We start from the raw sequence: 24515 nt of genomic DNA, 5'->3' as shown, positions 1-24515 counted from the left end.
GAATGCTATTGAAGATTATTTTTACAAGCAAACTGAGAAATATTAGAAATCATCAAGGAAATATTCAAACACAAGTTAATTTATCAGGAAACACAGAAGGCTAAACTGCAGACTTAAAGGGAACACATTTCAATCTTTTTTCAAGTTTTTAAATGCCAATTATTGTAATGAAAGCAAAAAAATGTTTTTCATTTACATAGAATATATAATTACATAGAAGATGTAGCACAAGAACAGGCCATTCAGCCCAACGAATCAATGCAGTGTTTATGCTTCACTCAAACCTCCTAGGGAACTATCCCCATCTAAATTTACCAGTATAGTTATCAGTATTTAAAGCTTATTTATTTTTTGTCACAAGTAGGCTTACATTAACACTGCAATGAAATTATTCTGAAAATCCCTTAGTCGCCACATTCCAGCACCTGTTCAGGAGAATTTTGGGATGGTCAATGCACTTAATCAACATGTCTTTCATTTTGTAGGAGGAAACCCATGCAGACACGGGCAGAATGTAGAGACTTTGCACAAACAGTTGGGAATTGAACCCAGGTTCCTAGCACTGTGAGGCAACAGTGTTAACCACTGTGCTACCAAACCATCCATCTTCCTGATTACCTCACATCCTTGTCTAGCTTCCCTTTCAATGCATCTTTATTATTCCCTTCAACTACTCCCTGCAGTTGGAAGTTCCACATTCTCACCAGTCTTTGGGGCTTTTAGATTTCATTTATGGGCTCACTTACATGATTATTTCTTATATTCTCCTGTCATGTTTTGTTTACATTTAGGCTGCTTATGTTTCTTGTGCATCCTTCCTCACATGTTCTAGTTTAAAGGCTTTGCCACTTCTTGACTTTTCACTAGGACACAGATTCCATCCCAGTTCAGGTGGAGCCTGAATTTATTGTATACTCTCAGCAGCTCTCACATGCTCTGTGTCTGCCTATGCTCTGGGAAAAATCCTGCACTACTGACACATGACCCCTTATGTACCTGCAACATTACGGCATGATCACCCAGTTTACAGACCAGAACAGGATCCCATTCCTCACTGCTCAAAATTGCCTCACTCACTCTTGTCGAAATGGCCTGCTGAGCTGGAATTTGTGCTACTATTCCTAATTTGGTCTTTATTCCTAAATTCATATCAAAAGTTAAAAGTGCAACTAGATTCGTAGTCATTGTCGAGTTCCATTCTTGCTATGGATGGCATGGTGGCACAGTGGTTTTCACTGTTGCCTGACAGCACCACAGACCTACGTTTGATTCCTGGCTTGCGTCACTGTCAGTGTGGAATTTGCATGTTCTCCCCATGTCTGCGTGAGTTTTCTCCGGGTGCTCCAGTTTCCTCGCATCGTCCAAAAAGACGTGCTGGTTAGGTGCATTGCCCCGGACAAGCACTGGAGTGTGGCAACTGGGGGATTTTCACAGTAACTTCATTACAACGTTAATGTAAGCCTGCTTGTGGCACAAATAAGTACACTTTAAACTATGACTCTGGTATGTGATCTAATGGACTATAAGAAGTCTCACAACACCAGGTTAAAGTCCAACAGCTTTATTTGGTAGTAAAACCCACTAGCTTTCGGAACGCTGTTCCTTTGTCAGGTGCGAGAGGAGTGTTCTGCTCACATACAGGACATATAAAGGCACACACAGTTTACAGAATATTGATAAGAATGCGAGTCTACAGTTAATCTGCTATTCAAGTCTTAGAGATGCAGACAATGTGAGTTAGACTTGAATAGCAGATTTGCTGTAAAGACTCACTTTCTAATCAGTATTCTGTAAACTGTGTGTGCCTTTTATATGTCCTGTATGTGAGCAGAACTCTCCTCCCACCTGGCGAAAGAACAGCATTTCGAAAGCTTGTGGATCTTTACTACCAAATAAACTTGTTGGACTTTGACCTGGTGTTGTGAGACTTCTTACTGTGTTTACCCCAGTTCAACGCCGGCATCTAATAGACTGGACAGGAGGCTGTGTGCTCCTTTAAGAGGCGGCGCAGGCGCAGAGGAGTCGGCGTGGCGCGGCGCGGCGCGTGCGGTATGGAGTCGTTGGTGTCGGGGCTGTTTGAAATTCAGGCGGTCAAGTTTGGCTGCTTCGTGTTGAAAAGCGGGATTTCCTCACCAGTTTACTTCGATCTGAGGGTGCTTGTGTCCTACCCGACGCTGCTGAACCAGGTACCGCTTACAGCCCCTGGGCTGCCGGGTTAGGCCCCAAGCCCCTCCTCGGGTTGCCGCTGAGCGGGAACCCGGTCCCCACCGGCGGGCTGGCTGTGGGCAAGGGACAGGTGGAGGTGTATTTATCGCTGTGTACATTCTGGTTCCCCCCTCCCCCCCCCCAACTTGATTGAATGGGGTCAGTATTACTGCTGCACGGCAGCCCTCTGCAGATAGAGTGTGTGTGTGTGTAGCTGCATAGAATATATTTACAGTTTCCCAGTCAATCCGCTGGTAGACCAGTTGTTCGCGGGTTTTTCAGACACTTCTCAGCCTGGTGCTGACTTCTCTCTGGGCGGGAACATGGTGGCACAGTGTTTAGCACCAGGGATTCGGGTTCCCGGTGGGGGGTTGTCACTGTCTGGAGTCTGTACGTTCTCTGCGGGTCTGCCTGGGTTTCTTCCCACGCTCCAAATGTGTGAAGCTTAGGGGTTTTGGTCATGCTAAATCGCCCCTTGGTGTCCCAAGGTGTGTAGGTTACAGGGAATTAATGGGGTAAATATTGAGTGTCATGGTGGCACAGTGGTTACTACTGCTGCCTCTCAGTGCCAGGGATCCAGGTTTGATTCCTGGCTTTGGTCACTGTGGAGTTTGCATGTTCTTCCCATGTCTGTGGCTTTCCTCCCACAGCCCAAATGATGTGCTGGTTAGGTGAATTGCCCATGCTAAATTTTCCCTCTGTATCTGAACAGGTGTGGAATGTGCTGACTAGGGGATTTTCACAGTAACTTCATTGCAGTGTGAATGTAAGCCTACTTGTGACACTAATAAATAAACTAAAAAAGTATGTAGGGTTATGGGAAAGGGCCTGGGTGGGATCTCTTGGGTAGTCTGTGCAGACTTGATAGGCTAATTGGCCTCCTGCTGCACTGTAGGGATTCTATATTTGACGTGGCAGAGGAAGGGAACTTGGAACAAGTGACTGACCCATGCTCACAAATGTAGAGTCCAATGTTCACTATCTCTGCAGTCAGCTGCCAAAGGACTATTTGATCCTGCCGCCAGCCTATGTTACTGTTGCTGATGTCTAGCATCTGACTATTAGTATAGAATGTGGGTTTTTTTGATAAATCTTTTCCCACCATATTCCAAACACAGTGACAACCTCTAACTTACTGGCATGAGTCCTCATACTGTTTTGAATTAATACCCATGTCTCAGCCTGCTTCCATTGTCTCAGAAAAGAGGGGAACAGTGAATAAAAGAGAGGGATCTAAAGAAATGGGGTAGTGAGTAATGAAAGATGGGAATAAAAACAAAATGTTGGATAAACTCAGCAGGTCTGGCAGCATCTGTGGAGAGAAACAGTTAACATTTCGAGTCCGTATGACGCTTGAGAACTGCAGAAGTAGAGGTGGAGATGTAATTAAATGAAGATAGTATGCAAGAGCAGGAGAAATTGAAGTGAATAAGGATTCTGAAAAAGTCATATGGGCTCGACAGTGATTCTGTTTCTCTGTCCACATGTTTTTTGCCAGACTGCTGAGTTTGTTCAGTTTCTGGTTTTGATTTCCAGCATCTGCAGTATTTTGCTTTCATTCGAGTGAAAAGAGGGACATGTGATAGTAAAAGTAGGGACATAATTAAATGAAGACATTATGTAAGAGCAGAGAGAGATTGAAGTGAATGATTTTGGATGCATTACAACAAAACTTTTGCATTGTATCAAGAACATAAGAACATAAGAAATAGGAGCAGGAGTAGGCCAACTAGCCCTTCGAGCCTGCCCCGCCATTCAATAAGATCATGGCTGATCTGTCTTGGCTCAGTTCCACATTCCCGCCCTCTCCCCATAACCCTTAATCCCCTCTCTTATCAAAAACCCATCAACCCGCGTGTTAAAAATATTTAGCGAGGTAGCCTCCACCACTTCAACGGGCAGAGAATTCCAGAGATTCACCACCCTTTGAGTGAAGAAGTTCCTCCTCAACTCCGTTCTAAACTGCCCCCCCTTTATCTTGAGGCTGTGCCCCCTAGTCCTACTATCCTTTCTGAGCGGGAAGAGTCTCTCCACCTCTATCCTATCCATCCCATTCATCATCTTATACGTCTCAATGAGATCTCCCCTCATTCTTCTAAATTCTAACGAGTACAAGCCTAATTTATTCAGCCTCTCCTCATAGCTCAATCCCCTCAACTCCGGCATCAGCCTAGTAAACCTCCTCTGCACTCCCAGTATTCTGCTATTAATTGTTTGAAAGTTGAGTGAAATCTTTATCAAATATGGACCATTTTCCAGTTCCAAAAAGTTAGGCACCCCTGAAGATTTAAATGCTCTTGATTTGGCTGCATTATTGGAAGCTGTACCCCAATCGACCCTTGATATTCATAGAACACTACAGCACAAACAGGCCCTTTGGCCCACAAGTTGCGCCGATCATATCCATACCTACCAGGCCATAGAACTATCTGTAACTCCAATCCCATTAAATCCCACGTACTCACCCAGAAGTCTTTTAAAAGACCCCAGCGAGTTCGCCTCTACCACCACCGACGGCAGCCGATTCCACTCACTCACCACCCTCTGAGTGAAAAACTTACCCCTAATATCTCTGTACTTGCTTCCCAGCACCTTAAACCTGTGTCCTCTCACCGCGACCATTTTAGCCCTGGGAAATAGCCTCCAAGAATCCATCCTATCTATACCTCTCAACGTTTTATAAACCTCTATCAGGTTGCCTCTCAACCTTCATCTCCAGGGAGAAGAGACCTAGCTCCCTCAACCTATCTTCATAAGGCATACCTCCCAATCCAGGCAACATCCTTGTAAAAATGGACTGTAGACAGGGCTTTCAACTAATTGTGTGTGTGTGTGTGTGTGTGTGTGTGTGTGTGTGTGTGTGTGTGTGTGTGTGTGTGTGTGTGTGGGGGGGGGGGGGTGAGGTGCGAGGGTAGGTGACATTACGGGGTCGAAAGTTAAGGAGAGGGTACAGGTAAGGGAAGAGGCCGAGGATGTCCCAATAATAGAAGGAGTAGGGGGCGTGAGTATGGTTGGTGGCGTTACGGCAAATAGGGTCCAGGTGAAGGCTGGGATGAAGGCACTTTATCTGCATGCACGAAGCATTCGGAATAAAGTGGATGAGCTGGTGGCGCAGATCAGCACAAATGGATATGATCTGGTGGCCGTTACAGAGACGTGGCTGCAAGGTGACAGGGACTGGGAGCTGAATGTCCAGGGATATCAAGTGTTTAGGAGGGATAGGTGGGAGGAAAAAGGGGGGGGCGTAGCTCTGCTGATTAAGGACAGCATCAGGGTGGCAGCAAGGGATGATATTGGAGCCAAGGAGCAGAAAGTGGAATCGTTGTGGGTAGAGATTAGGAACAGCAAAGGGAGGAAGACGCTGGTGGGTGTCATCTATAGGTCCCCAAATAATGATCTGGAGGAGGGGCGGGCTGTTAATGCGCAAATAAGTGCGGCGTGCAGGAATGGGATGGCCGTAGTTATTGGGGATTTCAATCTACATATAGATTGGTCGACCCATGTTGGACGCGGTGGGCTCGAGGAGGAGTTCTTGGAATGCTGCTGGGATAGTTTCCTTGAACAGTGTGTGTTGGAGCCGACGAGGGAGCGAGCTATCTTGGATCTGGTGTTATGTAATGAGGCGGGTAGAATTAGGGACCTTGCAGTGAAGGATCCTCTTGGGGAGAGCGATCATTGTATGGTGGAGTTTCTGGTGCAGATGGAGGAGGAGAAAGTGGGTTCCCGGACGCGCGTCCTTTGAACAGAGGGGAGTACGGTAGGATGAGAGAAGAATTGGCGAATGTGGACTGGGGGAGCGCGTTGGAAGGTAGGTCTGCTGAGGAGCAGTGGAGGATCTTTAAGGAGATCTTTCTTGGTGCTCAGCAGAAATTTATTCCGACGGTCAAAAAGGACCGTAGGAGGAGAGGTAATAAGCCATGGATAACGAAGGAGGTGAAGGAAAGTGTTAAATTAAAAGCGGAGGCGTTTAGAGTAGCTAAGAGTAGTGGGCGAGAAGAGGATTGGGAGAGGTTTAAATGTCAACAAAGATTGACAAAGAAGTTGATAAAGAAGGGTAGGAGAAACTATGAAGCTGGACTAGCGCTTAATATAAAAAAGATAGCAAGAGTTTTTATAAATATATAAAAAGGAAGAGGCTGGCTAGGGTGAACGTTGGTCCCTTAGAGGATGAGAAGGGGGACTTAGTGGTAGGGGATGGGGATATGGTTGAGGTCTTGAATAACTTTTTTGTTTCGGTCTTCATGGAGGAGGACGTGAATAATTTGCCGGATGTTAGAGATGGAAAGGTGGTAGGACTGGAGGGTCTCGATGACATTACTGTTACTAGAGAGGCGGTGCTCGACAGACTGGAGGGGCTGATTGTGGACAAGTCGCCAGGACCGGATGGAATGCATCCGAGGGTTCTGAAAGAAATGGCGGAGGTGATAGTGGATGCCTTGGTGGTTATTTTCCAGACGTCGCTGGATTCCGGGGAAGTGCCGGAAGATTGGAAAACGGCTAATGTTATGCTGTTGTTTAAGAAGGGTGTTAGGCAAAAGGCAGGGAATTATAGGCCGGTTAGTTTAACGTCTGTTGTAGGTAAAATGTTAGAATCCGTCATCAAGGAGGAAATAGCGAGGCATCTTGAGAGAAAGTGCTTGATAGAGCAGACGCAGCACGGTTTCGTTAAAGGGAAGTCGTGTCTGACAAATTTACTGGAGTTCTATGAGGATGTGTCTAGGGCGGTGGATAGAGGAGAGCCGGTGGATGTGGTCTGTCTTGATTTTCAGAAGGCGTTTGACAAGGTACCTCACAAGAGGTTATTGCAGAAGATCAGGGGACATGGAGTTGGGGGTAGGGTGTTAGCGTGGATAGAGGACTGGTTGTCAAATAGGAGGCAGAGAGTGGGGGTCAATGGGTGCTATTCGGATTGGCGGATGGTGACTAGTGGAGTGCCCCAGGGGTTGGTGCTGGGGCCTCAGCTATTTACCATTTATATAGATGATCTGGAGGAGGGAACTGAGTGTAGGGTGTCGAAATTTGCTGATGACACCAAGATTGGTGGAACGGCAAATTGTGCGGAGGGTGTGGAGAGTCTGCAGAAGGATCTAGATAGGCTGGGCAAATGGGCCAGGATATGGCAAATGGAATTTAATGTTGGCAAGTGCGAGGTGGTCCACTTTGGTAGGAATAATGGTAGGAAGGACTATTACTTAAGTGGCGAAAAACTGCAGCAGGCGACGGTGCAGAGGGACCTCAGGGTCCTTGTGCATGAGTCGCAAAAACCCAGCTTGCAGGTGCAGCAGGTGGTCAGGAAGGCGAATGGGATGCTGGCCTTCATAGCGAGGGGGATTGAATATAAAAGTAGGGAGGTCTTGCTGCAGCTGTATAGGGCATTGGTGAGGCCGCAGCTGGAGTACTGTGTGCAGTTTTGGGCGCCGCACCTGCGCAAGGATATTTTGGCCCTGGAGGGAGTGCAGAGGAGGTTTACTAGGCTGATACCGGAGTTGAGGGGATTGAGCTATGAGGAGAGGCTGAATAAACTAGGCTTGTACTCGTTAGAGTTTAGAAGAATGAGGGGAGATCTCATTGAGACGTATAAGATGATGAATGGGATGGATAGGATAGAGGTGGAGAGACTCTTCCCGCTCAAAAAAGACAGTAGGACTAGGGGGCACAGCCTCAAGATAAAGGGGAGGCGGTTTAGAACGGAGTTGAGGAGGAACTTCTTCACTCAAAGGGTGGTGAATCTCTGGAATTCTCTGCCCGTTGAAGTGGTGGAGGCTACCTCGCTAAATATTTTTAAGACGCGGGTTGATGGGTTTTTGATAAGAGAGGGGATTAAGGGTTATGGGGAGAGGGCGGGAATGTGGAACTGAGCCACGACAGATCAGCCATGATCTTATTGAATGGCGGGGCAGGCTCGAAGGGCTAGATGGCCTACTCCTGCTCCTATTTCTTATGTTCTTATGTAAATCTCCTCTGCACCCTCTTAATAGCTTCCACATCCTTCTTGTAGTGAGGCAACCAGAACTGCGCACAGTACTCCAAGTGGGGTCTGACAAGGGTCTTATAAAGTTGCAGCATTACTTCCCGACTCAATCCCTCGATTAATGAAGGCCAGTACGCCATACACCTTCTTGACCACATCCTCCACCTGCGAGGCCGATTTAAGAGTCCTATGGACGTGGACCCCAAGGTCCTTCTGCTCAACACTAAGACTCCTACCCTTGACATCACCCAGTTCAGTTACAGCAAAGGATGTAGGTCCTGACAGCACCTCACTGTAGTCCTGAAAACTTATATTTTAGAATTTAGCTGCATCTCTGGTCAAGCTATTTCAATACAGTTACAACACTGACATTTAGTCAATGATGGGGAAAATTACCTGTGCAAAAGAAAAGGACGATTCCAGTCTGCCAGTTGCCACCACACAGTCTCTGTTCAGTTCATCTGCAGTGTGATGGAAGATGTCTGCAATGATATCAAGCAGCAATAACCAGCTTTCTAGTGCCTAATTTTATTTCCAGCAGGGCCACTTGGCTCCAAACCGTATTATAGCCTTGGACCAAACATGGGCAAAAGAACTGAATGGTGAGGTGAGGGTGACTACCCTTGAGCTTAAGGTGGCATTTGATTGTTTGCAGCACCAGGAAGCCCTGGTAAAATTGTAATCGATAGGAATGAGGGGTAAAATTCCCCACTGGTTGAGCCATTCCTAGCAAAAAGGAAGATTGACCACTACCAGCTATAACCAATCATCTGAGCCCATGACATTACTGTAAATGTTCCTTACGCAATGCCCTTGATCCATCCATCTGTAGCTGCTTTTTCAATGACCTTTCCTCCATCATAGGATTAGAGTTGGAGATGTTCACTAATTATTTCAGTGTAGTTCCATTCGCAACTCTGAACTGAGTAGCACGACCGACTTGGGCTGACACGTGGCATGCAACATTCGTGCTAGACAATGAAAATAGCCATTTTGCTTTAGTATTAAATGTCATTTACTACTGCTGAATCCCCCCAGGGTTGTCATTGGCCAGAAATTTACCTGGACCAACTACGTAGATACAGCATCTACAAGCGCCTGTCAGAGGCTGGGAATTATGCGCGAATAACCTACTTCCTGAATCCCCAAAGCGTATCCATGATCTACAGGGCACAAATCAAAACGTGATGGAATTTTTTCCCTTTTACCGAGAAGAGTGCAGCTCCGACAATATTTGAGAAGCTAGACGTCATCTAGGACAAAGCAGTCTACTTGATTACCCCTCCATCCATCACCTGTAAACATTTACTCCCTCTGACATTTGCACATCTAGGCTATTTTATGTACCAACTGCAAGATGCACTGCATCAACTTGCCAAGGACTCTTTGGCAGCACCTCCCAAATCCGTGGCTTTTTCCCACGTAGATGGGAAAGTTAGTGACTGTATGGGATTATTGCCATCTATGATTTCTCCTTCAAGCCATCTGTTATCCTGACTTTAAAATATTTCATCACTGCGTCACAATCCTGGAACTCCCTACATAGTAATATTGGAAGTACCTTTATCACATAATGCTGGGATTTAAGAAGGGAAGTCCTGCAATGGGCATGTACTCTAATTGAATTTTTTAAAAAGTCCTGTATCCTATTTTGGAATCAGCTACAAGCTTGACTGTTTTGCTTGCAATATTCATGAGGATATACACATCTAAATTCTGGTTTATTATGGCTCCTAAATTTTGTCTGTTAATTTACTAATTTCATTTGACAAATTAGTTATTTTTTTCTTACAGGTGTCAGAACTCCTTTGGCAAACTGCAAACAGTGCTGGAATCAAGTACAATTCTATTTGTGGGGTTCCATACACTGCTTTACCTCTTGCAACAATTATTTGTTCTTCTAATAAAATACCCATGCTCATTCGTCGAAAGGAGGCAAAGGATTATGGTAAAACCACATTACCGTACATTTAGTGCTACATTTTATGTTGAACTTTAACTTCAGTGCTGAAATGTTAATGTCCCAAGTAGTAATTGACTGCATAAAAGCTTACAGCTTCAAATGTCTAAACACATTTAAAAGCAAAATACTGCAGATACTGGAAAACTGTTTCGGAGCTCGACACATTGGTTAGCAATGCTACCTCACAGCCTCAGGAACCTAGGTTTGACTCCTGGCTTAGGTCACTGTCGGTGCGGATTTTAAATTCTCCCTGTGCGTGCATGGATTTCCTCCAGGTGCTCCAGTTTCCTCCCGCAGTCCAAAAAACATGCTGGCTAGATGCATTGGACATACTAAATTCTCCTTCAGTGTACCCAAACAGGCTGCGGTGTGTGGTGACTAGGGGATTTTCACAGTAAATTCATTGTAGTGTTAATGTAAGCCTACTTGTGACACTAATAAGTAAAATTAACTCTTCAGAGAGATTAGTCACGGTAAATAAAGCAAGCTTATCTCTAATGGCATTATTTGCCCAAACACTGTGTAACTTGTAAAATGTGGCAAGATGGTGATTCAAATTGTAAATTTTAATAAAATAAGCAAAATACTACGGACGCTAGAATCTGAAACATAAACAGAGGATGTTAGGAAAATTCAGCAGGCTTGACAGCATTTGTATGGAGAGAAAGCAGAGTTAAAGTTTCACTTCTGCCTCTTTGTTAGAACTGAAGAGAGTGATTTTAACTGCCCTGGAAACAATGAGTGCCAACTTTCAGACACTTCCTCCTACCTCCCCCGGACCGTGATCCCACCACTGAACATTAAGCCATTGTTTCCAGGATAGTAACTGACCTCATCTCCTCTGATAATTTTCCCTCCACAGCCGCCAATCTCAAACCTGTTGCGTCATAGGAGATGAATTACACTCCGCAGCATTCCTTGCCTTTGACCTTCCCTAGTAACCACAGTATTTATGTGGCTAGTCCAGTTCAGTTTCTGGTCAATGGTAATCCCCCAGAATGTTGATAGTGGGGGATTCACTGATAAGAGCCCATGGCATTGGAGATAATATATAGGCATGGTTAAAAGATTTGGCTAACTGATAGAGAGTTTGGATAAGGGGGGGCATTTTCAAGATGGCAACCTGCAATTAGTGGAGTGCTACAGAGATCAGTGGTGGGTCACAATTATTTACAATATATATAAATAATTTGGATGAGGGAAGTGAATGTACTGTTGCCAAGTTTGCAGATGACACAAAAATAGGTAGGAAGGCAAGTGGTGAGGATGACAGTTTACAGAGTAATAGAGACAGGTTAAGTGAATGGGCAAAAATCTTGGCAAAAGGAATGTAATGTAGGAAAAATATTATTTAAATGGAGAATGACTACAGAAAGTTACAGCAGAGGGATTTGGTCATCTTCATGCATAGATCACAGAAAGCTAGCGTGCAGATTCAGCAGATAATAGGGAAGACAAATAAAATGTTGGCCTTTGTTTTAAAGGGAATGGAGAATAAAGATAAGGAAATTTTGTTAGAATTACACAGGCACTAATGAGACCATCCCTGGATTGCTATGAACAGTTTTTGGTCCCCAAAAAAGGAGGAAAGATGTATTCGTGTTGGAGGCAGTCCAGAGAACATTGACTAGGTTGATCCCAAGGTATGGAGGGATTTTCTGATGAGAAGAGGTTGAGTAGGTTGGGCCTGTACCTATTGGAATTTAGAAGAATAAGCAGTGACCTTATTGAGTCTTGGGCTTGACAGAGTAGATGCTGAGAGGTTGTTTCGCCCTTTGGGAGAGTCGAGGACCAGAGGGCATAATCTCTGAGTAAGGAGTCACCCATTTAATGCAGAGATGAGATGAAATTTCTTAAGGTGGTGGATCTGTGGAATTCTTTACTGCAGAGGGCTGAGTTGTCATCCCATAATTTGTTCCCAAAACCACAGGCTCAGCTGGCGTTTCCTCATCTGGGATGTGAAAAGGAGAGGTATGGGGAAGTTCCTTAATTAGAAGCAGAGAGAGAAAGAGGCAGTGAATGGCTGGTGTGAGCACAGTGTCCCCTGCTTGTGGATTCTTTTGAGAGCCATGTATGTGTGTTTTGAGAGTAAGCCTCTCAAAAACACTACTCATGTAAAAGCAGACCCCTTAACTTTCGCCTAAAAATTGATCTCAATAATGCATTTTTACATTGTGGTGTGTATTTTTCTTTGGTTTTCAATGACTCTTTAAAGTTGTAATACTGCATTATTATATTTATTTAAAAGTCACTTTATAATCGCAGGCACGAAACGTCTGGTGGAAGGCACAGTCAACCCAGGAGAAACCTGTCTTATTATCGAGGATGTTGTCACAAGTGGTTCCAGTGTCTTAGAGACTGCAGAAGTTCTTCGTAAGGAAGGATTAAAGGTCACTGATGCAGTGGTGTTGTTGGACCGAGAACAGGGAGGAAGGGCCAGATTAGAAGAAGAAGGGATACGTTTACACTCTGTCTGTTCTCTATCCAGGTTATTAGAAATTTTGCATTGCCAAGGCAAAATTGATAGCGAAATGGTAGAAAGCGTCAATATATTCATAAGAAAAAATGCTTGTCCACTAGTGAGTATAAAGATGAATGGTTCAACAAAACAGCTCAATAACCAGCCTGATGGAATACTTGCAAAAAAGCCCAATCGAGAAATAAGCTACGGTGCTCGTGCCCAGCTTCCTGAGATTCACCCAATCACAGCACAGCTTTTTAAGATAATGGAAAAGAAGCAAACCAACTTGTGTCTCGCTGCTGATGTCACAAGCTCAAAAGAGTTGTTACAACTGGCTGATTCGTTGGGTAGCGAGATCTGTGTATTGAAAACGCATGTTGATATCTTGAATGATTTTAATCCAGCTGTGTTCAGTGAACTAAGAGCAATTGCTGATAAGCATGAATTTTTGATATTTGAAGATCGGAAGTTTGCAGATATTGGGAACACTGTCAAACGCCAGTATGAAGGTATCTAGTCATTAAAATGTTTAAAAATCTATATGATGTTTGTTATAAAATAACGAATACTTGGATGTGGTTATAAGCAATTGAGCTTGACTGCAAAGATAAGTTGCATTTTTATGTTTTAATTACTTGTGAAAGCCTTGTTTAAAATCTTCCTCTTTTGGAATTCTAGCAAAAATGATTATCACAAATTTTGAGCTGACTCAGTGCCCAGCACTCTAGTCCATGAGTATTAACAAGCCCTCATTCCCAGCAGTGTGTCCTTAAAAGCACAGGGGCTAACAACTAATCTCTCCCTAATTAATACTATAGTTGGCCAAATTAACAGAAAATTGAGATGAGAGCACTGTAAATCAACACCTTCCTCAAAAATCAGCAAACATTCCTTGTCTTGAAGACCAGTTCACAATTCGAAGGCTTCATTCAGCAATCATAATATACAGTTGTAACTAGTTGAAACTAAAACTGCAACTGCACAGAAGGGAATGTTTGTCTCACTGCAATGTTCTGTGATTGGTTTGAGCCTTAAAAATAAAAATGTCAACTTAATGAATGCAGTGCTTCAAATTGAGCATTTAATTCATTTATAAAAGCATATTTTAAATTTGTACCATTGAGAAAAGTGCACACAAGGTGCACATTATCTTGCATTGGCATGTGTCCTACAAGTGTGGTCTCACCTCATTTTCAAAGGGGACTGGAACTTGAGACTAGCAGTGACATATGTATTAGCTTTCATTTTCCAAACCAGCTCATTTTGTGGTGGTTAGACCCAGTAGGTACAGGCTTATATTGATGGAATTGAAAGTCCTGTCATGCTTCTAGATCTGTGCATTTACCATGGCTAATCCACCTAACCTACATTAAGGGACAATTTAGCGTGACCAATCCACTTAATCTGCACATTCTTGGACTAAGGGAGGAAGTCGCAGCACCCAGCGAAACCTATGCAGACACAGGGAGAATGTGCAAACTGCACATTGTCATCCAAAACCAGCATCAAATCTGGGTCCCTGGCTCTGTGGGGCAGCAGTCAGTGCCCTCAAGGAAAATGTGAAGCAAAGGATGGGGAGGCATTTACTTGGGAGTGGGGGTAACATGGCTCATATCGCAGTTTCTGAAGCATAGCCAGATCTTGGAGGTAATGGTATAGGGCATTTGGGTGAGGCTAAATTATTCTGCCGTTGAGAAATTAACATCTAGTGAAACAGCATTCCTGATCTAGAATCCATCTGCGGTAATGGAACCTGGAAATTCTCTTGTTGCTAATTTGGGGCCTTTTTTGAGAGTAATAGATGTTATTGCTTGTTCCTGGGCCTCTGTCAACCTACCTTGGATTTACAGGCTGTACAGAAACTTAGTTTGTCAACTCTGAATTCTTGGCAAGTCAAAAATCATGTGGCAGGCTAGATCATGGTCCATAATTCAGTGGAGTTAATAATACTCTGGATTAGTCTATGAAGGAAAGCTAATTTGTGCTTTTTATATTTGGTATTTTGTGCTTTCAGAAAAGGAGTAGCCCCTTCTACTTCTCAAGGCACTAATAATTCTGTTTGATTTGGGATGATCTGTACCTTACCTCTGTTTCCTCACTTTTGATTTGTATCACTCAACACCTTTTTGTGAATTTCAGTCATGAAAATTTCAATTGACACACCGTACACAGGCTTTTGAAGGCAGAAATTTTGGACTTCCACTGTTGTGTATGGAACAAATGCTTCCTGCTTTCACTCCTAAATAGCCTGGTTCTAACTCTACCAAAAGAAGCAGTTTCTTTATCTATGGCTATCAAACCGTATTATCATTTTTACTACTTGTTATTCTCAACCTTGTAAATGTTTGGGAATGCAAGATATGTTTATGCAACCGATTTTCACAATTTTTAAAGCTTTATGTCTTGGTACTGTTCTGGTGAATCCGTGATGAGCCATCTCAAATTCCTGAGTTTTGATGTTTAAAATGAAGTAATCCATGGGGTCTGACTAAAGCTATTTACAACTGAAGTATAAAGTCTTCATTCTTTTTGTATTCTAATCTTCTTGAGACAAAGGTCATGTTCTATTAGTCTCTACCTGCTTTTAGTGATTTATGTATTTGGGTACCCAAACCCCTTTTGATCTTCCACAACCCCTAGTTTGTCACCATTTAACAAATTCTAGACTGTCTGTCTTGGATTAAAAGTGAATGATCTTTTGACTGCTGTGCCTACTCGCTTAGTCTGTTTGTGTCCTTTTTGAAACTTCGTGTTCCCATGTACACAATTTACTGTCCATCTATTTATAGAATCTTAGAAGTTAACAGCATTGAAGGGAGATATTTGGCCTATCATCCCTGTGTCAGTTCTTTGAAAGAACTGTCCAATTTAAGCCCACAAAACAGCTTTCTCCTGTAATTATCTTTTGAAAGTTCTTATTGATTCTGATTTCACCTCTGTTTAGCTAGTGTTCCAGAAAATACAGCTAGAGGTGTACTGACGAGTAAGAGGGTTATCATCCAATTATTTTAAATACATAACTCTGGTTATTAGGTTGTTTTGGGAGTATATAATTTATCCCTACTGGCATTATTAAAGACCCTTATAATTTTGAGTACTCTGTTCTCAAACTTCTCTGCACTAAGGAGAACAATCTCAGATTCTCCACATAACTAACATTTCTCATTCTTGATAAAGCTTTATTGTACTCTTTCCAAGATCTTGTCACCCTTTGCAAATTTAGTGTCACCTTGAATGTACAGCTCTCTGTTCTTTTCCCCAGAAATATTAAATGACGTGGATAAGAGTTCAGGTCCATATAACCTTAGTTATTTGTCTCAATATAACTTAGTTAATTGCTCCTTGCCATTGTTTGGCATGGATTATGTTGTTCAAATGATAGATTGATAGGTTCAGAACTAATTTTGAGTTTCTTTGCCCTCTTCCAACTTTCTCACCTCTTCGTAAAAGAACAAACGTATTATTTCACTGGCAGTCTTCAGCATTAGGTTCTTGTATCTGTCACAGGAAATGCAAGGCATCATTTGACACATTCCTCTTCCTTGGTGGTGCAGTGATTAGCACTGCTGCCTCGTATTGCCAGGGACCCACATTCAATTCTGGCCTCAGGTGACTCGCTGTATGGAGTTTGCACATTCTGTCTGTTTCTGGGTGCTCTGGTTTCCGGTTTGATAAGTGACAAAAGTTGTGCAAGTTAAGTGGATTGCCCATGCTAAATTATCCCTTGGTGTCAGGATAAATACATGGGGTTAGGGCCTGGGTGGGGTTGTTGAGAGTGCAGGCTCGATGGGCCAAATGGCTGTCTCCTACACTATGGGGATTCTATGATTCACTGATTGAAATAAAATAAATGTTTTGCTGGGATGGAAATGTGTGCGCGCTGTCTTTGCACCATGCACTGAAATGGCTTAACATGTTTATAAACCTGACTAAAAAGTTTCCTTTACACTCAACACATTCAGAAAACCAAGTGAAATGGAATACCTTCTGCTGTCAAAACAGTACGCTGGTTTATGCTTGATTTTGCGATTACTGTGTAGGACTCAAGCATTGGGAGTTACGAGCAGTGTATTGCTTTACTTGACTGATTATGCCATCTTGTTCTCCAGGTGGAATGTACAAAATTGCCTCATGGTCTGACTTTGTGAATGCCCATGTCGTTCCTGGCCCTGGAGTAGTGAAAGGATTAAAGGAAGTTGGGTTGCCTCTGAATCGAGGCTGCTTGCTGATTGCCGAAATGAGCTCTGAAGGTTCCCTAGCGACTGGAGACTACACCAAAACAGCTGTAATTCAACTATTCTGATCTATTAATGAAAAATGATATAAGAAAGATATCTCAAAATTGTCAGGAGGGCTCACGTGGAATTGGAGGATTTTTACAAGAACAGTTTGAGAACAAAAGCTTTCTGCAAAAACTCTGCCTTTGTTATGAAAGGAAATGATTCCATTTTTTCTTATAGCTTTCTAACTGAGATGCATAAAGAATCATAGAATGCTTACACCACAGAACAAAGCCATTTGGCCTGTCACATCTGTGCCTGCTCTCTGCAAGAGTAACTCAGCTGGTCCCACTCTCCCATGCCCCCATAGCCCTGTAAATTTGTTCTCTTCAAATTATTCTCAATTCTCTTTTGAAGGCCTTACAAGGATAAGTGACAAAAGGCAACAATTTAGTAATATTTTCTTTGGTTTTCCTTCATTTTTCTTGTCAATACCATTTCATGTCACATTTTAATTTCACACCTGCACTTTCTGTGCTTCTTGTAGCCTTTCTACAGTATTGAGCTCTTGGCACCTGACAAGCTAAAAAGCTTTATCTTATTCTGTATGCTAGTTGATATTCAGGAGGATCTAGATTTGAGTCCCAGCCCTTTTTAATTATAGAATATATTTGTTCTGAACCCTCTTCGGTTCCTCCTTGAATGCCTCCCATTGTTCTGAAATGGATTTATCTTCAAGCAGTGTTTCCAGTAACTTTGTCAAATTACATTTCAACTTAGTAAAAGTGATCTTCCCCAATTTGGAACTTGTACTCTAGTGTGGGAAATAATAATGCTGGAATTACTTTAAATCTAATTGAAATATGATTACTATCACCGAATACTCTTCCACTTATACCCTTTATTACCTACAGTGGTTAATTCCCTAAAACTAAATACTGAATTGCCCTTTGTCTTGTCATCTTCTGAAATACATTTTCAGATTCTGTGCCCTCGGTGCCTTTTGCTTTGAATTTATTCCAAATAATATTAGAATAGTTGAAATTGCCATTATTACTGCCTTTTTGTCTCTGCACTTTTTAGCAAGTTAATAACATATTTGTTCTTCCAGCTCCATGTTTTAGTTTGTACTATACTCACAATGTGATTTTTCTTTTTCCCCCTTTTTTATTCCTCTGCTCAACCAGTTGGCTTCATTTGATGCTCTGAGGAAATCATTCTTCTTCATTGTTGCAATTATTTCTTTAGCATTGGGGATAACTAGCAAACTGTGCTACTAAATTGCAAAAAATAAAATTCAATCTCATTTCTAATTCTTGGAAAACATGTTTTTTATTTATTTAGGTAAGACTGGCTGAAAAGCACTCTGATTTTGTCATTGGGTTTATATCCAGCTCAAACATCAGCGACAGATTAGATTTTATACATATGACCCCTGGAGTTCAGATGGAGATTGGAGGTAAGATTGCTACTTCTCTTGAAGTACAGCTTAATAACGCACAGTATAGAGTATTGCACTGATAGAGTGCAGAGAGCTCTTGTTAGTCATTAGGGTCATAATTTTTGTGTGCGTAATGGGAATGGATTATGGGAAGTTGTAGTTGATAAAAGTATGTTATACACCGCAAAGACATAACAAATTTTTGAAAATGTATTAATTTGTGTCCCCCAGCAGTATTACCAGAGGTGGACTGGTGGTGTTGGGGTGGCGGCGTGGGCTCGTTGGGCCGAAGGGCCTGTTTCCCAGGCTGATTTTGTTCTTTGTTTACATAGATATCTATCTTACCATGCTCATAAGTTGCAGTGTTGTGTACGCTGAGTTTTTGCTTAATTCAGCTCCTGAACTCAACCCTGGATTGCTGCTATTGATAGTCGTAGATTGGCCTCTCCATGTTCAATTCAGTGTGGCTGAAATGGTGGTTGATCAGTGCAAAGCCATCAAAAGATAACACAGCGATTATAATTATTAACATTCAACAGATTGGGTTACTGAGAGCTAAAGATTATGCAGAATTATTCACAAATTGTTCTAACTAGTCAGTGGCTACACAAGCAGTAGGGCTAATCTCTCTTGGGCAGTCCTTGTTCCACATGTTCTTTCATACTCCTCCCTCCCCCCACCCCCCTTGTTTTCATCCACTTATCTAACCTGTTAATTATCGTAATGACTGATAACTTCAGTAGTACAACCCACAGCCTTTTAACCGTTTGTTTAAATGTTTCACTTCTTTGTTGTAAATTTTTTCTAAACTCATTAACAACCATCCATCTTGGGAGATGATGGACTGCACCAAGGATGTATGTCACTTCTGTAGTGAACATCGTCTTTGTAGCTATGGAGACCAATTTGTGGGTGGCAGACCCTAGCGCAGTTGGCACAGACAAATAGTGTTGACCAGAGATAATTATGTTTTCTCCTCAAAATAGGTTAATAGGCCAAATAAGGTCTCCTGAAGTCTGGGGTAATATATTAGAAAGAATAGATTGGTTACCAATTAGAAACAGTGTGGTTAAAAATGGGGGTTCAAGTTGGCAATGAATAGTGGAGTGCCACAAGGATCAGTGTTGGGGTCTCAACTATTTACAATCTATATTAATGACTTAGATGAAGAGAGACAGAATAACGTGTCAAAGTTTGCCAATGATACCAAACCCAGAGGAAAGATAACCTGATGGAAGTTTATAAAATTATGAGGTGTACAGATAGGGTGAACAGTTGGAAGCTTTTTCCCAGGGCAGAAATGACAAAGGGGCACAAGTTCAAGGTAGGGGGGGGAAAGATTCAGTAGAGATGTACGGGAGAAGTTTTTTTACACAGGGTGGCCTGGAATGTACTGCTAAGTGAGGTGGCAACATGTTAATAACATTTGAGACTTATCTGGACAGAGATATGAACGGACGGGGAATAGAGTGATGCAGGCGGTTGGTTTAGAAAGGACAATGTGATCAGCGCAGGCTTGGAGTACCAAAGGGCCTGTTCCTGTGCTGTACTGTTCTTTGTAACCTATGGAAAGAACACACAGAAGTTGCAAACAGAAATAAGACACGTTAGTTGAGAAGCAACAAGATGGCAGATGGAATACAATATAGGGAAGTGTGAAGCTGTTCACTTCAGTTGTAAAAATAAAGAAGCAGAATATTTTTCAAATGGTGAGAAACTTGTAAGTATTGATGTTGAAAGAGACTTGAGTATGCTTGTATAAGGAATACAGGAAGTTAGCATGCTGACCTTACAAGGGGATTGCAGGACAAGAATAAAAATTTCTAGTTAAAGCTGTACAGGATTTTGGTAAAATCATGTCTGGAGAATGATGTATGCAGTTTTAGTCACCACGTTTAAGAAAATGTATACTTGGATTGGAGGTGATACAGCAAAGGTTCATTACCTTGGGATGAGAGTAAATTGGGCTTATGTTCTCTGGCATTTAGAAGAACGAGTGGCAATCTCATTGAAACCTACAAAATTCTGAAGGAGTTTGATAGGGTAAAGGCTGAAAGATTGTTCCCACCAGTAAAGGAGTCTAAAACCTTGGTAGAGTCTCAGGATAAGGGGCCAGTCGTTTAAAACTGAAGTGAGGAGAAATTACTTCCCTCAAGGATTGTGAATCATTGACATTCTCAACCCGGAGGGTTGTGGATGCTCCATTATTAAATACATTTAAGACTGGGATAGAAAGATATTTGATCTCCTGTGGAATCGAAGGATGTGGGATGGGCAAGTTGATGTCCAAGAGCAGCCGCAACATCACTGACTGGCAAAATGGCTCAATGGACAATGTGGTCTACAACTGTTCCTATTTCTTATGTTCTTAGTCTCCTCCCTTCCTGGCAGTGGAGCTGTTTACCCATAGCTGGAGATCTGATTTGTTGGCACCAGGGCATAATCACGCTCTGGGCCTGTATGGCCTCTTCCAATTCCTCTGTAGTTTAGCCTAGGTCCAAGAGGTACACAGGTTACATATGTCACCATGGGGAGTCAATAGTTATACTGCTACCAGCAATGAGAGCTTGAAAACAAGAAGTGACAAGTCAACTGGCACTACATGACATACATTTGTTGCATCACTGGAAAAACTCTTCTATACAACTTCTAACTTGAAATAGATTCTGTCCGGTCCCTTCATAATTTTTAATTCTTTCAAATTGCCTCATAACATCTTCAGTTCAGAGTCGTAGAGGTTTACAGCATGGAAATAGGCCCTTTGGCTCAACTTGTCTAGTCCCAATTGCCCATGTTTGGCCTATATGCCTTGATAGACATCTTACTCATGTAACTATCGAAATGCTTTTTAAAAGACAAAAATACCCGCCTCTACTGCTACCTCTGGCAGCTTGTTCCAGACACTCAACGCCTCTGGAAAAAATTGCCCCTCTGGACCCTTTTGCACCTCTTCCCTCTCAACTTAAACCTATAACCTCTTGTTTTAAACTCCCCTATCTTTGGGTTACCTTTTAGTTGTGTGTAAGTAGTGCCAATTATTTAAGTCATTCTTCGTATTTATTTGTCCTTGTCAGGATCCATCCTCATGAATTTGAACTTTTTTTTGTCCCCAATCATTTTCAGGTTGTGGCTATCACCAGTTTTTATTGATTTCCCCTTGAATGGTGGTAATGGGTTTTATTTCCGCAAAACTGTTGGGTAGGATGCCAGTAATAAGAAGGACAGGCATTATGTTGGGATGGTGCGTGACTTGGAGGCATTGATGTTCCCATGTACTTATTGCCCTTGTCCAAGTAACAGTTGGTTGTTTCAAAGTTGAAAGTTGCTGCCTAAGAAGGCTTGTATATTGTGTAGTTCACGCACATTGAGCCTTGCATGTAGAAATCCAGCCTTTAGGATTATTTAATCCTACTTATTCCTTAAATAGACTTATTTCCCAAATGTCTCCAGTTTTCAACCAAACTGTTCCATATTCTTTTGCAGAATAATCCCAGGGTTCTAAGTTATTAGAATGAATAGCTAGTTGGTACGATCCTTATTAGTGTCCACAAGGAAATGTAAAATCAAATGGATCTAGTAACTTACCTACCCTCTTGGTGGCACACAGTAGTCTTTAACTTGTATGACAACAAACCTTCATTTTCTCTTCAATGAATCTCTTGAAGCCATATAACAACTGCTATTGTATATATTCCAGGACTAACCCAGGTCATATATTGCCTACATTGAAACATATTTTGGGAAGTGTGTTGAAACCAAGTTGTGCCAAATTTGTTGAGCACTGTGCATAATGCAATAGCTTATTCCTAATTGTGTCCATTAACAATGTGTTACTAATTCAGTGATATTCTTGGGTTAACTGTCATACTGTCACCCACTGTGTAACCTGTTTCAGCTCAGTTTCCTAAAGCAGCTTGAGAAATTTTACTGCTTCTCCCTCCCTTTTCCTTGCCACCCTCTGCTGTCTAACCTTAATAGTACCATTCACTACCTCCTTAGATAGGAGACTTGGCCTTTCTGTAGCGCAAATATTTAGCTATTATCCAAGATCCGAACCTTGCTTGTGTGACATTGTGGGATGTTTATGATACATCCTTAGAAATAAAGATATTTTTAATGATAATTAAATACTATTATGAAAACTTGTAACCATACCTCGAACATGTTGAATCAGTTCAGCAAATTCTATCTCTGTCTCACTTCTCAGCGGATAATCTGGGCCAGCAATATCTGAGTCCTGAAGAAGTGATTCACAAGAAGGCCTCTGATATCATCATTGTGGGTCGAGGGATCTTGTCTGCAAAGGATTGTGTGGAAGCTGCAAGAACATACAAAAAAGCAGGTTGGGCAGCTTATCTGAACAGGTTGTTATCTGCTAACAATTGAAAGCTTGGACAAAAGTACTCAGGAGGCTCATTTTGAGTATAATCTGTTGGAATTAATTGATATTTTTCATTTTGGTTTGTAATGCAGTACAAATTTTGAATGTATTTTTAAATAAATAAAGAATAACATGATCAATCATTGATCTTTACAATTGCAGAATGAAAAACTAAGTCTTAATTTGTTACAACAGAGCTAACAAGTCAACAACTGACCAAATCAGTCTGATACAACAGAGGAAAGCTATTGGGCCAGTGCTGTTTCTTTGATAGAGCTATCCAAGTAGTTCCATCCCCCTGTTTTTCTCCCATACTCTTATAAATCTTTTCCCTTTTAAGGATTTATACAATTCTCTTTTTGAATTCACTATTGAATCTCTTTCCATCATCCTTTTGGATCCATTCCCAAGCACAAAGCACTGTGTAAAACAAAATAATTTTGCATTGTTTCTGATTCTTTTCCCAATAAATTCATCCATCTCTTGACATGTAGACCTACATAGAAGCTTTTTGGGGTAAATTTGGGGTACCATTTATATAGATGATCTGGAGGAGGGAACCGAGTGTAGGGTGTCGAAATTTGCTGATGACACCAAAATTGGTGGAAAGGCAAATTGTGCGGAGGGTGGGGAGAGTCTACAGAAGGATCTAGATAGGCTGGGCGAATGGGCCAGGAAATGGCAAATGGAATTTAATGTTGGTAAGTGCGAGGTGGTCCACTTTGGTAGGAATAATGGTAGGAAGGATTATTACTTACGTGGAGAAAAACTGCAGCAGGCGACGGTGCAGAGGGACCTCGGGGTCCTTGTGCATGAGTCGCAAAAACCCAGCTTGCAGGTGCAGCAGGTGGTCAGGAAGGCGAATGGGATGCTGTCTTTCATTGCGAGGGGGATTGAATATAAAAGTAGGGAGGTCTTGCTGCGGCTGTATAGGGCATTGGTGAGGCCGCAGCTGGAGTACTGTGTGCAGTTTTGGGCGCCGTACTTACGCAAGGATATTTTAGCCTTGGAGGGAGTGCAGAGGAGGTTTACTAGGCTGATTCTGGAGTTGAGGGGGTTGAGCTATGAGGAGAGGCTGAATAGATTAGGCTTGTACTCGTTAGAGTTTAGAAGAATGAGGGGAGATCTCATTGAGACGTATAAGATGATGAATGGGATGGATAGGATAGAGGTGGAGAGACTCTTCCTGCTCAGAAAGGATAGTAGGACTAGGGGGCATAGCCTTAAGATAAAGGGGGGGCGGTTTAGAACAGAGTTGAGGAGGAACTTCTTCACTCAAAGAGTGGTGAATCTCTGGAATTCTCTGCCCGTTGAAGTGGTGGAGGCTACCTCGCTAAATATTTTTAAGACGCGGGTTGATGGGTTTTTGATGAGAGAGGGGATTAAGGGTTATGGGGAGAGGGTGGGAATGTGGAACTGAGCCACGACAGATCAGCCGTGATCTTATTGAATGGCGGGGCAGGCTCGAAGGGCTAGTTGGCCTACTCCTGCTCCTATTTCTTATGTTCTAAATGATTTAACTTGAGAATATTTAAAATTAGATAATGAATTTGAGAGTGTTGTAGTTTGTGTAGTGTTTTTTTAACCAGGTAAGTAGGATGGCTGAGGCAAATCGATACATTTTTGCTCCTTTTTGGATTGAGTTGAAGATAACTTGAAGAAATTAAACTTTTTTTTGTTGCAAATACTGCCACCTGTTGTTGAAACCTATTTGAATTTTGCCTTGGCCCACATCAGTTTTTGAAATTGCCTCCAATGGTACCACTCAAATCTTTGATCTCCGTTAATGTGAGATCATTAACTGGAAGTTCGTCACAGTTTATACAGCTGAATTCCTGGCATCTGATCCACAGAAGCCTATACCATAAATCAT

General features: G+C 42.2%; 1 protein-coding gene across 1 annotated transcript; it reads left to right on the top strand.

Moving 5' to 3' along the window:
* Window positions 1-2032: 2032 nt before the first annotated feature.
* Window positions 2033-23225, top strand: umps (uridine monophosphate synthetase). Its single transcript, XM_080198241.1, has 6 exons — window positions 2033-2186; window positions 9971-10124; window positions 12405-13109; window positions 16710-16885; window positions 18165-18279; window positions 22469-23225. The coding sequence occupies exons 1-6, from the start codon at window positions 2052-2054 to the stop codon at window positions 22645-22647; spliced, it is 1464 nt and encodes a 487-aa protein (XP_080054367.1). The 5' UTR covers window positions 2033-2051; the 3' UTR covers window positions 22648-23225.
* Window positions 23226-24515: the final 1290 nt, after the last annotated feature.

This window comes from Carcharhinus amblyrhynchos, chromosome 11 (assembly GCF_965287045.1).
Source record: "Carcharhinus amblyrhynchos chromosome 11, sCarAmb.v2.hapA, whole genome shotgun sequence".
NCBI classification, from domain to species: Eukaryota; Metazoa; Chordata; class Chondrichthyes; order Carcharhiniformes; family Carcharhinidae; genus Carcharhinus; species Carcharhinus amblyrhynchos.
Note: the sequence above shows the minus strand (reverse complement) of the source record. Positions and strands in the feature narration are given on the sequence as shown.

Excerpts from the sequence above, each read along its gene's own strand:
- umps (XM_080198241.1), top strand. The coding sequence starts at position 2,052 with ATGGAGTCGTTGGTGTCGGGGCTGTTTGAAATTCAGGCGGTCAAGTTT. Across the intron at positions 2,187-9,970 it reads ACCCGACGCTGCTGAACCAG|GTGTCAGAACTCCTTTGGCA; the intron begins GTACCGCTTACA and ends TTTTTCTTACAG. Across the intron at positions 16,886-18,164 it reads GAGACTACACCAAAACAGCT|GTAAGACTGGCTGAAAAGCA; the intron begins GTAATTCAACTA and ends TTATTTATTTAG.